This window comes from Budorcas taxicolor, chromosome 5 (genome assembly GCF_023091745.1).
Source record: "Budorcas taxicolor isolate Tak-1 chromosome 5, Takin1.1, whole genome shotgun sequence".
NCBI lineage: Eukaryota > Metazoa > Chordata > Mammalia > Artiodactyla > Bovidae > Budorcas > Budorcas taxicolor.
In genome coordinates, this window is record NC_068914.1 from 103,159,078 (window position 1) to 103,174,240 (window position 15,163).

At 37.4% G+C, this 15,163-nt stretch overlaps 1 protein-coding gene across 1 annotated transcript; it reads left to right on the plus strand.

Moving 5' to 3' along the window:
* The first annotated feature begins 14,218 nt into the window (after positions 1-14,218).
* On the plus strand, positions 14,219-15,163 carry LOC128047620 (olfactory receptor 6C3-like). The gene has a single exon (XM_052639913.1). The coding sequence runs from the start codon at positions 14,219-14,221 to the stop codon at positions 15,161-15,163; it is 945 nt and encodes a 314-aa protein (XP_052495873.1).

Below are 15,163 nucleotides of genomic sequence, written 5' to 3' on the forward strand. Positions count from 1 at the left end.
CTTTTTCTAACAAGCCACTACTCCCCTCAGAAGTTACGGTTTTATGTGGTTTTATTTTGGTGTGTGTGTGTATGTGTGTGTGTGACCTGTCAGTAAATTTCCTCTCAAAAAGCCAAAGCAAGGAAAAGAATATTTTATCTGTTTGGGAGTACTGCCATAGTTTTAACCAGAAGCTAAATTATAACTGTTATACTCTATTGCTTCTTAATGTTGTGCTGAGAATCAGAGCTGTCTTATCCCCAGATATTGGAAGTTTCTCTCCAAAAGATAGAACCTTCGCTGTTGAGAATGTAACATGGGAAAGTTGACATTCTCATATCTAATGCCCCAGAATTTTCTCCACCCATGTTCCCAATAACCCAATCAAAGAGTCTTTCTTAGTTAAATCATATCAGCGAGCTACATTGTCATTTCATCCTGAGGTTGACTCCTTACTTTACATTTTCCACCAGACCTCTTACGAGTATGTTTCACATAGGAAAGTTGAAGTGTGAGATATCAGATCAATCATAGCTTTGACCTGATCATATCACTCTATAGTTACAGCAGTTTTGAGAATTAAACTTAGCTTTTCAGACAGAATAAAAAAGAAATAGATAATTAAATTACCATTAAAGTGAGATATACCACATTACAAGTTGAAGAATAAAAATCTAATTTTCATCTCAATAGACACAGAAAAAGTTTTTCCACATATTCTCTAGATCCATCCATGTTGCTGCAAATGGCAGAATTTCACTATATTTTTTTCATGGTTGCATAATACATCATTTGTAGCAACATTGAATGGACTAGAGATTATTATACTTAGTGAAATAAGTCAGAGAAAGATAAACTTGTATGATATCACTTATGTGAGGAATCTAAAAATTAAATTATACAAAGTACATAGCAAAACACAGATATAGAAAACAAACTACTGGTTATCAGTAGGGGGCAGGAAGATAGTAGGGGCAAGATATGATTATATTATGAATATTAAGAGATACAAACTAGTATGTATAAAATACATAGGCAGCAAGGATATTTTGTACAGCAGAGGGTTTTATAGCTATCTTGTAACATCTTTTAAAGGAGTATAATTTTTAAAAACTAAATTATCATTCTGTATACAATGGAGTAATATAATATTATAAATCCATTGTATTTCAATATAAATATTTTCAGTTTTTAGTTACGATAATTATCTCATTTCTTTACAGAAAAAAAATTGACCCTCCAATATTAATTTTGTTATACTGTGATGATTATGCCCCTGAGGCAAAAGAGCATAGAGAAAGAAAAGGTGAAAAAGACACACAGAAACAGAGATTGAGACAGAAAAAAAAAAAAAGAGAGAGAGAGAGAGACAGATTGGACTGGAGAGCGAGAGATTAGATTTTAGCCAGATGAAATTCTATTTTTCTGAGAATTTCTTTATCAGCTTCATCCTTATACAGACTTCATTTTCTGAAGGCCTTCAATGTATCTTTATATGTATAAATAAAGCTTCTCTTTATTTTATCATACATATGGATTTGCTTTATCTCTGAAAAAGTCACCCCATTGATCTCAGATTACTTTCCTCAGACCATGCAGACAATTTGTGATATAAGACTTCCATTACCAGCACAACAAACTCATTTTTATTACTATCATCGACTTCTTCATCATTAACATTACTACATTTCTAAAATATTCAAGTGTAGGTATAAAATAAATTTAAATTTCTTACTGACATACAGAAATGTCTATATATTTTTCCAGTTTTTAATGTATCATTAAAAAAGAAAAAAATTTTTTATAGACAGCATTATATTCTCACTTTATATTCAACTCTTTTACCATACTACATAAGGTACAGATAGATACATGAAAAGTTTATTCTGAAGACTCAGAATCAAACATACCCACTGAAAACTGCCAGTGACTAATGTGTGGTGAAATGAGGTTTTTCCAGATGAGATAAGACTCTAGGAATAAGAAGAAAAATTATGGGGCTCTAATATACAAACTTGTGTTGTTGGAAGAGGGTGTTTTCTATGACCAGTGCGTTCTCTTGGCAAAATTCTATTAGTCTTTGCCCTGCTTCATTCCATACTCCAAGGCCAAATTTGCCTGTTACTCCAGAGATCATTCTGTCATTTTTGAGATTGCATCCAAGTACTGCATTTCGGACTCTTTTGTTGACCATGATGGCTACTCCATTTCTTCTAAGCAATTCCTGCCCACAGTAGTAGATATAATGGTCATCTGAGTTAAATTCACCCATTCCAGTCCATTTTAGTTTGCTGATTCCTAAAATGTTAACATTCACTCTTGCCATCTCCTGTTTGACCACTTCCAATTTGCCTTGATGGACCTGACATTCCAGGTTCCTATGCAATATTGCTCTTTACAGCATCAGACCTTGCTTCTATCACCAGTCACATCCACAACTGGGTATTGTTTTTGCTTTGGCTCCATCCTTTCATTCTTTCTAGAGTTATTTCTCCACTGATCTCCAGTAGCATATTGGGCACCTACTGACCTGGGGAATTCCTCCTTCAGTATCCTATCATTTTGCCTTTTCATACTGTTCATGGGCTTCTCAAGGCAAGAATACTGAAGTGGTTTGCCATTCCCTTCTCCAGTGGACCACATTCTGTCAGACCTGTCCACCATGACCCGTCTGTCTTGGGTGGCCCCACATGGCACGGCTTAGTTTCATTGAGTTAGACAAGGCTGTGGTCCATGTGATCAGATTGGCTAGTTTTCTGTGATTATGGTTTCAGTGTGTCTGCCCTCTGATGCCCTCTCACAACACCTACCTCTTACTTGGGTTTCTCTTACCTTGGACATGGGATATCTGTTCACATCTGCTCCAGCAAAGTGCAGCCACTGCTCCTTACGTTGGACGAGGTTGCCCCTTCTGACCTTGAACGTGAAGTAGCTCCTCTTGGCCCTCCTGCGGCCATGCAGCCACCGCTCCTTGGACTTGGGGTAGCTTGTCTCAGCTGCCGCCCCGACCTCAGGCATGGGGTAGCTCTTCTCGGCAAAAACAAGACCAGGAGTGGACTGTGGCTCAGATCATGAACTCCTTATTACCAAATTCAGACTTAAATTGAAGAAAGTAGGTAAAACTACTAGACCATTCAGGTCTGACCTATATCAAATCCCTTATGATACAGTGGAAGTGAGAGATAGATTTAAGGGACTAGATCTGATAGACAGAGTGCCTGGAGAACTATGGATGGAGGTTCATGACATTGTACAGGAGACAGGGATCTAGACCAACCACATGGAAAAGAAATGCAAAAAACCAAAATGGCTGTCTGGGGAGGCCTTACAAAAAGCTCTGAAAAGAAGAGAAGCAAGGAGCAAAGGAGAAAAGGAAAGATATTCCCATTTGAATACAGAGTTCCAAAGAACAGCAAGGAGAGATTAAAAAAAGCCTTCCTCAGTGATCAATGCAAAGAAATAGAGGAAAACAACAGAATGGGAAAGACTAGAGATCTCTTCAAGAAAATTAGAGATGCCAAGGGAACATTTCATGCAAAGATGGGCTCGATAAAGGACAGAAATGGTATGGACCTAACAGAAGCAGAAGATATTAAGAAGAGGTGGCAAGAACACAGAAGAACTGTACAAAAATAGATGTTCATGACAGAGATAATCATGATGGTGTGATCACTCACCTAGAGCCAGACATCCTGGAATGTGAAGTCAAGTGGGCCTTAGAAAGCATCACTACGAGCAAAGCTAGTGGAGGTGATGGAATTCCAGTTGAACTATTTCAAATTCTGAAAGATAATGCTGTGAAAGTGCTGCACTCAATATGCCAGCACATTTGGAAAACTCAGCAGTGGCCACAGGACTGGAAAAGGTCAGTTATCATTCCAATCCCAAAGAAAGGCAATGCCAAAGAATGTTCATGCACAATTGCATTCATCTCACACGCTAGTAAAGTAATGCTCAAAATTCTCCAAGCCAGGGTGAAGCAATACATAAACCATGAACCTCCAGATGCTCAAGCTGGTTTCAGAAAAGATAGAGGAATCAGAGATCAAATTGTCAACATCTGCTGGATCATCAAAAAAGCAAAAGAGTTCCAGGAAAACATCTATTTTTCCTTTATTGACTATGCCAAAGCCTTTGACTGTGTGGATCACAATCAACTGTGGAAAATTCTGAAAGAGATGGGAATACCAGACCACCTGACCTGCCTCTTGAGAAATTTGTATGCAGATCAGGAAGCAACAGTTAGAAATGGACATGGAACAGACTGGTTCCAAATAGGAAAAGGAGTACATCAAGCCTGTATACTGTCACCCTGCTTATTTAACTTCTATGCAGGGTACATCGTGAGAAACGCTGGACTGGAAGAAGCACAAGCTGGAATCAAGATTGCTGGGAGAAATACCAATAACCTCAGATATGCAGATGATATCACCCTTATGGCAGAAAGTGATGAAGAACTAAAGACCTCTTGAAGAAAGCGAAAGAGGAGAGTGAAAAAGTTGGCTTAAAGCTCAACATTCAGAAAACGAAGATCATGGCATCTGGCCCCATCACATCATGGCAAATAGATGGGGAAACAGTGGAAACAGTGTCAGACTTTATTTTTCTGGGCTCCAAAATCACTACAGATGGTCATTGCAGCCATGGAATTAAAAGATGCTTACTCCTTGGAAGGAAAGTTATGACCAACCTAGATAGCATATTGAAAAGCAGAGACATTACTTTGCCAACAAAGGTCTGTCTAGTCAAGGCTATGGTTTTTCCAGTGGTCATATATGGATGTGTGATTTGCACTATAAGGAAAGCTGAGCACAGAAGAACTGATGCTTTTGAGCTGTGGTGTTGGAGAAGAGTCTTGAGAGTCCCTTGGACTGCAAGGAGATCCAACCAGTCCATCCTAAAGGAGATCAGTCCTGGGTGTTCATTGGAAGGATGGATGTGAAGCTGAAACTCCAATACTTTCGCCACCTGATGTGAAAAGCTGACTCTTTGAAAAGACCCTGATGCTGGAAAAGGTTGAGGGCAGGAGGAGAAAAGGATGGTAGAGGATGAGATGGTTGGATGGCATCACTGACTGACGGACATGAGTTTGGGTGAATTCCGGGAGTTGGTGATAGACAGGGAGGTCTGGAGTGCTGCAGTTCATGGGATCACAAAGAGCCAGACTCGACTGAGCAACTGAACTGATACATATATCATCAGAACAATTTTGAGGATCAGAAGACACAGGCCTTTCCACATGTCCTTCCCACATGATTTCCATCTCCATCTCTTATGCCAGTTGCATTTTCATGTACATGAATCCATCAGCAAAGGACAGGGTTCTTTTGAGCAAGGGAGTAGCTGTGCAAAATATCAATTGCCCCCATGCTAGACCCATTCATCTAGGAATCAACAAGTGAAGTGAGCCTTCATAAACATGGCAAGGAAGAATGTACTTTTCTCAAGGAAATGAAAAAATAAAAGGCCTATTTCATTAATTAGTGGCATAATGAAATGCAATTAAATAAAACTCAGAACTTTTCAAAATCTATTGATTTTCATATTATTGCCAGAGTTATTTTTCATTACTCATAACTTCATTGACAGCAGCTTCGCAAGCATATTGTATACATTTTATTTTTCTATTCAAATTCCCATCCTTCTCTCATTCACTTACTTTCCTTTGGACTCAGCTTTTCATTCTGTGCTTCCTGGTTGGTGCCAGGGGTAGAGAGTCCACCTGCCAATGCAGGAGACTCAAGAGACACAGGTTTGATCCCTGGGTGGGGAAGATACTTTGGAGTGGGAAATGGCAGCACACTCCAGTATTCTTGCATGGAAAATTCTATGAACAGAGGATCCTGATGGGCTACAGCCCGTGCTTCACAAAGACCTGGCATGACTGTGCAGCTGCACACATGTATTCCACTCTGTAACTATGAAACTGCCATTTCCTTCTTTGATACTTTTAAAATTCCATTTCTTCCACAGTATTTCTTTGGAAATTGAATTCAGAAAGAAAGAGGCAGAGCAAGAATGCACAAGAGAGATTTCTTTCTAGAAATTCAGGAAACAGTAAATCATGCTAAACACTATTTTTAATTTACTGTAAAAGACCATGAGCATAATCTGACCATCTTATTAGAGTATTACATATATTATTCTCTCCATACAATGGCCTACTTTGTAATTATGTGGAAAACAGCACAACTAAAAAATTAAGAGAATTATAGTTTCTGCATATTGAAAAGCAGAGACATTTGTTTGCCAACAAAGGTCAGTCTAGCCAAGGCTATGATTTTTCCTGTGATCATGTATGGATGTGAGAGTTGGACTGTGAAGAAGGATGAGCACTGAAGAACTGATGCTTTTGAACTGTGGTGTTGGAGAAGACTCTTGAAAGTCCCTTGGACTGCAAGGAGATCCAACCAGTCCATTCTGAAGGAGATCAGCCCTGGGATTTCTTTGGAAGGAATGATACTAAAGCTGAAACTCCAGTACTTTGGCCACCTCATGTGAAGAATTGACTCATTGGAGAAGACTTTGATGCTGGGAGGGATTGGGGGCAGGAGGGTTAGGGGACGACAGAGGATGAGATGGCTGGATGGCATCGCTGACTCGATGGACGTGAATCTGAGTGAACTCCAGGAGTTGGTGATGGACAGGGAGGCCTGGTGTGCTGCGATTCATGGTGTCGCAAAGAGTCTGACATGACTGAGCGACTGAACTGAACTGAACTGAACTGAGAAATCAAAAATCTTTTATTACCCAATTTAAAATCTTCTCTGCCATGTAATTTTTCAATTTGAGAACAATTATGAATATATGCTTTCAAGAAAACTGTGAAATTGTCCCATACTTTAAGAAACACATAACAATTTCTAATAAAAGCCTGAAGAATTAAAAATTATTGGAAACCATATATGACTACATTAGTTATAATCAGTTTTTTATTTAAATTAATGCTTAAAGTTAATCTGTTTTTTATTTAATTAATCAACAGCTGACAGTTTTTACAAGTTTATTATATTAGTGGTTATTTTGAGTTAATATCATACACATATAATGCATCCAATTACCTAATTAAATGACAAACTTAATTAATAGGAATACAGATGCTGACATTGGCAAAATTTTATTGTATATAAATTTGAAATTTTCTTTTGTTAAAAATTTGTATGTTCACTCTGCTTTAAGCATTATAATGATTAGAATTTAGAAGATGATTATGCAAGATCATGCAACATTGGCACTGTTTTTTTCTTTTTTTGCTTTTCCATGAAGCCAAAATTTTAAATAATATTGAATGTTACCCAGACTCATCTTACATTTTCTAACCTTTTTCCTATTATGACTGTAATCCTAATTCATTGAGTTAAATTATTCCTGATATGCATACACTGTACTCAGTTTAAAGGTGAGATCCTTACTTGCTGAAAAACAAAGAAAACAACTTTAAACATTACTAAAGAGTTTTCCAGTTTGAAAAGTGTCATGGAGCTACTATCTCCTACCTTCTTGTTGAATCAATAATTTCTACAGTTAATTGGAAATATTTGAAAATACTGAAGATTAAAATTGATTGATGATGTGGGTTCTTGATACCTGAATAAAAATATACCATAAACTAGTGAGTTATAGTTCCAGGAATTAAAAGAACTGTAAATTTTATTACAAAAGATATGGAGGAATTTATGTTGATATCAAATAATGTGGCTCTCCAACTCTACACAAACTCTTTAGTGGTTATTATAAAGGTTTCAATCAATGTAAACATTTTAATTATCAGTATTGGAAGTCAACACAATTTGTGCCTAAAGGGCACTATATTAAAAATTTAGACTTTGCAGACCATAGCATCCCTGATGAAATTACTCAATTCTCTTCCTATGTCATACAAATGCAGCTATAAACCATATGTGAATGAAAGGGCTCAGGTGTGCCCAATTAAACTTTTAACACAAATATGTGGTGGGCCACCTGTGACCCATGGACAACAGCTTTTCCGTAAACATTGGCTAGTATATTATTTCGTATTTAATATAAGTTAATTTGACTAAAATTTGAAAATTCAATAAAAGATGTAAGATTTTCAATTTTAAGCGCAAATGTCATTTATTTATTTATTGTTACGAAGGTGAATGAGGACAACTTATATAATACTTATAGAACAAAAGATGAGGCAAACATTTCTACCTCATTTTTGGGCATTTATATTGGCTTTGATATCAAAAGAGTAATTGGAATGTCACCAGCAATTTGACTCATAAATAAAGAGATAATGTACTAAAAGAAATGGTCAAAACTAGTATTTCATGTTACAGGTGGCCTTATCCCAAAGATAATATCATTAGAGAATTTACTTGTGGAATTTGCCTCATCAAAAGACTAAAAATGAAAAACAAATGTTGAAATGAAAATCATATCTGCGATGATAAAATGCAGTGACCATTCATGACTTTTTAAAGCCTCTTAGTAAAACAGAATGGAACATTATTTCAGTAGCATAAGTAACCTGACGAGATCATCACAAGTAGATATGCTACATGCTCCTTATCTGGCTACAGTTTGAACAAGTCAACAAAAAATGATGTTTTGAGACAATTGGGCATCTAGGAGTATGTTCCCAGTGGCTCAGTTGCAAAGAATCCTCCTGCCAAGGCAGAAGACTCAGGAGATATAGGTGCAGTCCCTGGGTCAGGAAGATCTCCTAGAGGAGGAAAGAGCAACCTCCTCCTGTGTTCTTGCCTAGGAAATCCCATAAGCAGAGGAGCCTGGTGGGCTAGAGTCCATGGGGTCACAAAGAATCAGACACAACTGAGCAAGTGAGCATGAACATGTGCAAGTGTGTGCAAGGTGATAAATGATACCAAAGACATTTTGTTAATTTAGCTAACTTGGAAACTGCATCAGGATTAAGAGATATATATATATATATAATATACAGGTAAGAAAAAGTTTGCTATATAAGTTCTAGTTTAAAATACAACAAAATGTTTCAAAGCTTTTAAAAAAACAGGTAAAGCAATATAAAATAGCCTTCATATCTATTGACTTTGCTTGATCTGTACTTGAAACTGTTTCTCCAGTCTTTATCCTAGTGTATACTTGAAAATAGTCATAATTTAAAGTTTATAGCAAACATCATTTTTAATGGTTTAAATAGTAGCTATAGTCTTGATAAAATCAGTTATAAGATGTGAAGGACCACTATAACTGCTTTATTCAATACTCTGCTGGAGATTCTATCCAGGAAACTAGTTCAACAAAAATCAAAAAATATCAGAAATGAGAAAACAAAATAAACAACCAAAAATCATTCTTTGCAATCAGCATGATTTTCCTTCTAGGACCTTACTGTATTTACACTAAATATTTCTTAAACTGGAAAGTCTCCCTCTCCCAAATAATCACATGGTTAGCACCCATTCCCTCCTTCAGATCTCTGTCCAAATATCACCTCAATAAAATCTACCCCATTGACCCTATTTAAAATTATACTAGCTCCCCACTTCCAAGGCATTTCAGTTTTCTCTTCCTTTGCAAAACACTTATTATTATTACATTCATGCTTACTGTCTACATTCTCTCCCATCCCTCACCCCATGAAAGCAGGGATCTTTGTCCACTTTGTAGATGAACTGGTCCACTCCCAGCAGGGGTGTACTGGAGCCTGTCTGGACCACATCATGGGACCTAATTGTGCACAGGTTCTTGAATCTTCACCGGTAAAGAGACTTTGCCTTTATATTTGAAGGGAATGGCAACCCCCTCCAGGATTCTTGCCTGGAGTATTCCATGGACAGAGGAGCCTTGTGGGCTACAGTCCATGGGGTCACAAAGAGTCAGACACAACTGAGCAACTAACAATTTTTTATCCATATAGTGATTCTTTCCATATTTTGTTTCTCAAATTCTTTAACAATCAGTTTTTAAGATTTTATTGAGTACTGGAGATTGATTATACACCAAAATTATTTCAAATATTTATTCATTTAGAAATATTTATTGAGTATCCACCATATGACTGACAGATGTTCTAAATGAGAGAATAGTAAATGTTTAACAACTGTCTCTCAGACGTGAAGGTGAGGGGCTGATTTGTTGAGTTTGTCAATTTCTAAATCTACGTCAAATTTTTGCACACTCAATATGATGTGTTGTTTATGAAGTTACCTCATTTAGCTCAGTCATTTTGGTTTTTGACACTTTCTTTTTTAAAATAATTTTATTTATTTATTTATTTTTGGCTGCACCGGCTTTCTCTAGTTGAGACAGTTGGGGGCTACTCTCCACTTATGGTGTATGAGCTTCTCATTGAGGTGGCTTCTCTTCATGTGGAGCACGGGCCGTAGGTGGTAAGGGCTTCAATAGTTGCAGCATGTTGACTCGGTAATTGCGGTTCCCAGGCTCTAGAGCAGAGGCTCAGATTTTGCGAGGAACTGTCTTAGTTGCTCCATGGCTTGAGGAATCTTCCCACTTCATGGATCACAGCCGCGTCTCTAGCATTGACTAGTGGATTCTTTACCACTGAGCTACTAGGGAAGCATAAGCACTTTCTTATTAATACTCACAAAACTGCTTCATCTGTGTCTTTTAATAATGCCTCCTCAGCCCTCTGTTTACTTAACAAATTACCCTGAGAAAACAAGAAAGACACGGTAAATCCAATTTCCTGTGTATGACATACATGGAGAAGAAATTTCTAAATCTCTTTTTCTCAAAGCAGCATTTGTAGGAAAATATAACAGTCTCTGGAGACTAAGGAAAATATTACTTATATTGCATGGGTAAATAATCATAGAATTACAAAATCATCATTTAAAATCTGTGCATTAATATAAAGAAAAATGTTTTAATAAGTAGTGCTTTTATTATGTGAAAAGGTGTAAGAAATATTTGACTAGTCCTCCCAAGTGCAACTAAGTTTGTACACAGAGCTTGGATAAGAGACAAGAATCAATTGTGAGTCACAGTATAATGAAATGTGCCCCAATTGTGCAATATCAGGAATGAAAGATACTGTGGGTCAAATATTACCAGTCAAACCACAATGAGACTATAATCGTTGAGCGCAATGACACGGTTAAGTCACCGTATTTGTTTTGAGAGTACAATTGAAACCAAATACACTGCTAACTCAGCTCACCAACTCTGAAATTATATAATTATTGAAGTGATCAGACCATAAAATTTGAGACTAAACCATCAAGAAAAACCAGGAAGCAAGAAAAATTTGTTATTATTCAGGTTAATGCATATTATTACATCTCATTCATGTATTTTAAAGTAGTATTTGCATATGGGTTTGTGAATTTAAGAAATTTTTGTTATAAAAGAGTAAATGGTGGTTTACTAACAAGAATGCTATTCATGGAGTCCTTCATGGGAAATGGATGGGGAAACAGTAGAAACAGTGTCAGACTTTATTTTTAGAGGTTCCAAAATCACTTCAGATGGTGATTGCAGCCATGACATTAAAAGACGCTTACTCCTTGGAAGAAAAGTTATGACCAACTTAGCATATTCATAAATTGAGACATTACTTTGCCGACTAAGGTTCGTCTAGTCAAGGCTATGGTTTTTCCTGTGGTCATGTATGGATGTGAGAGTTGGACTGTGAAGAAGGCTGAGCACCAAATAATTGATGCTTTTGAACTGTGGTGTTGGAGAAGACTCTTGAGAGTCCCTTGGACTGCTTGGAGAAGACTCTTGAGAGTCCCTTGGACTGCAAGGACATCTAACCAGTCCATTCTGAAGGAGATCAGTCCTGAGATTTCTTTGGAAGGAATGATGCTAAAGCTAAAACTCCAGTACTTGGGCCACCTCATGTGAAGAGTTGACTCATTGGAAAAAACTCTGATGCTGGGAGGGATTGGGGGCAGGAGGAGAAGGGGAAGACAAGGATGAGATGGCTGGATGGCATCACTGACTCGATGGATGCGAGTCTGAGTGAACTCCGGGAGTTGGCGATGGACAGGGAGGCCTGGTGTGCTGCAATTCATGGGGTCGTAAAGAGTCGGACACGACTGAGCAACTGAACTGAACTGAAAGAAGCAGCATAGCAATAAATATTGAGTTGTTCATTAATTTTTCCTAAGTTTAATGGTTTTCATTAATAGAAATAAAGCTAGAAATAAAACTATTAAAATGACATTCCTTATTTAAAGGAATATCTGCTTCCCATTAAAGGTTTTGCCCATCTACTTATTCATTTGCTAAGGCAAAATTGTAAAACAAAAGAAAATCAGTGTGCATTGTATGAACTAAACTGAGTGTAGGTAATTATTTAATTTGGTAGCGGAAGTTGCACTTTTTTTTTGGTTTTGGTCTTTTATCAGAAAAGGAAGAAATTAAGGCATTGCATCAACCAAAGCTTTTTGGAAGTAGATTAGGAGAGAGTGCCACCAGAATATTCCCATGGATAAATAGCTATATTCTAAAGTGATATATTACTATGCTGTGTTGTTGTTGCTCAGGTGGTTAGTTGTGTCTGACTCTTTCCAGCCCCATGAACTGCAGCATTGCCAGCCTCCCTGTCCCTCACTATTTCCTGGAGTTTGCTCAAACTCATGTCCACTGAATCTATGATGCCAAGAAAGTGTCTCATCTTCTTTTGTCCCCTTCACCTCAGCCCTCAGTCCTTCCCAGCATCAGGGTCTTTTCCAGGGAGTCAGCTCTTCCAATGAATATTCAGGCCTATTTCATTTAGGATTGACTGATTTGATCTTCTTGCAGCCCAAGGGGCTCTCAGGAGTCTTCTCCAACATCGCAGTTCAAAAGCATCAATTTTTTGGTGCTCAACTTTCTTTATAGTCCAACTCTCACATCCACACATTACTACTAGAAAAACCAAAGCTTTGACTAGATGGACTTTTGCTGGCAAAATAATGTCTCTGCTTTTTAAAACGCTGTCGAGGTTGGTCATAGCTTTTCTTCCAAGAAGCAGACCATCTTTTAATTTCATGGCTACAGTCACCATCTGCAGTTATTTTAGAGCCCCCGAAAATAAAGTCTGTCACTGTTTCCACTGTTTCCCCATCTATTTCCCATGAAGTGATGGGACTGGTTGCCAGGATCTTAGTTTTCTGAATGTTGCATTTTCAGCAAACTTTTTCACTCTCCTCCTCTTTCACTTTCATCAAGAGGCTCTTTAGTTCATCTTCACTTTCTGCCATAAGGGTGGTGTCATCTGCATATCTGAGGTTATTGATATTTCTGCCCAAAATCTTGATTCCAGCTTGTGCTTCATCCAGCCCTGCATTTCTCATGATGTACTCTTCATTTAAGTTAAATAAGCAGGGTGACAATATGCAGCCTTGAGGTACTCCTTCCCTGAATTAGAACCATTCTTTTGTTCCATGTCCAGTTCTAACTGTTGCTTCTTGACCTGCATACAGATTTCTCAGGAAGCAGGTCAGGTGGTCTGGTATTCCCATCTCTTTAAGAATTTTCCACAGTTTGTTGTGATCCACATGGACTGCGGCTACAGTCCATGGGGTTTTAAAAAGCTGGACATGACTGAGTAACTAATACACACACACAAACATGCAGGTTGATAATATACAGCCTTGAAGTACTCCTTTTCTAATTGAAACAGTCCATTATTCTGTGTCCAGTCCTAACTGCTGCTTTTTGTCCTGCATATAGGTTTCACAGGAGGCAGGTTAGATTGTCTGTTATTCCCATCTCTTTATGAATTTCCCATAGTTTCACTATGTTCACAAGTCATTTAAACTAGTGAGAGTCACCTAAGCAAAGTGGGCCTCAGTTATGCAAAATATACAATGTGGAAGTAGGCATACATAAACTCTATATGCTTTCAAACTCTATTTAGATTATCTGCAAAATAAACTGGTTTTTATAATACTGAGGAAAGGAGGATAATCAATTAAAATATTCCTGTACATTTTACAAAGGAAGCTAAATATCTTAAAGAATACCTTGAACCAATTAAAAATTATTTTTTAAAATAGCCCTATTTAAGTGTTATCATAAGAGTTTTATTTTATCCATAGTCTATGATAATGTATTTTTGAAGAAGAAATACTGATTTTGAACTTCTGATAATATTCCTTACTAGAATGAAAAGTTGAATGGAAATTGGAGAGAGTTCTGTAGATTTTTAAATTTCATTCATTATCATCATGAAGAATACTTTAAAAGCATTGTATTCTATCCTCAAATGTATTTTGATCATTTATTTCTTATAGGAGACACATTCATTTTCTGTTTGAATGAGGGGAAAGGATCAGCAATGAAAAACCACACAAGACCCACAGAATTCATTCTTCTGGGGCTATCAGATGACCCAGAGCTTCAGACTGTGATTTTTCTCTTTTTAATCATCACATATATATTAAGTGTCACTGGAAATTTGACCATCATCATTCTGACCTTGGTGGACTCCCATCTACAGACACCTATGTATTTTTTCCTCAGGAACTTCTCTTTATTAGAAATTTCCTTTACAACTGTCGGTATTCCTAGATTTCTGGGCACAATTATTACCAGGGACAAAACTATTTCATACAATGATTGTACAGCTCAGCTGTTTTTCTTCATTTTCTTGGGTATCACTGAGTTTTATCTTCTAACTGCCATGTCCTATGATCGCTATGTAGCTATCTGCAAACCCCTGCATTACACAACCATCATGAACAACAGAGTCTGCGTATTGCTTGTTTTTTGTGCTTGGCTGGCAGGGTTCTTAAACATCTTCCCACCTGTTATTCTTTTTCTCCAGTTAGATTACTGTGGTTCCAATATCACTGATCACTTTGCTTGTGACTATTTCCCCCTCTTGCAACTATCCTGCTCAGACACATGGCTCCTTGAAGTGATTGGTTTTTACTCTGCATTAGAGATTCTGCTTTTTACTTTGGCATTAATAATTCTATCCTACATGTTTATCATCAAGACAATTCTGAGGCTGCCATCTGCCAGTCAGAGAAAAAAGGCATTTTCTACATGCTCTTCTCACATCATTGTCATTTTCATCTCTTATGGAAGCTGTCTATTCATGTATGCCAACCCATCAGCAAAGGAAAAGGCATCCTTGAACAAAGGAGCATCCATTCTGAATGCTTCTGTTCCTCCAATGATGAATCCGTTTATATATTCACTGAGGAACCAGCAAGTGAAACAAGCCTTCAAGGAGACCATCCAAAAGGTTATCTTTTTCTCCAGGAAATGCAAGTGA

Excerpts from the sequence above, each read along its gene's own strand:
- LOC128047620 (XM_052639913.1), top strand. The coding sequence starts at position 14,219 with ATGAAAAACCACACAAGACCCACAGAATTCATTCTTCTGGGGCTATCA.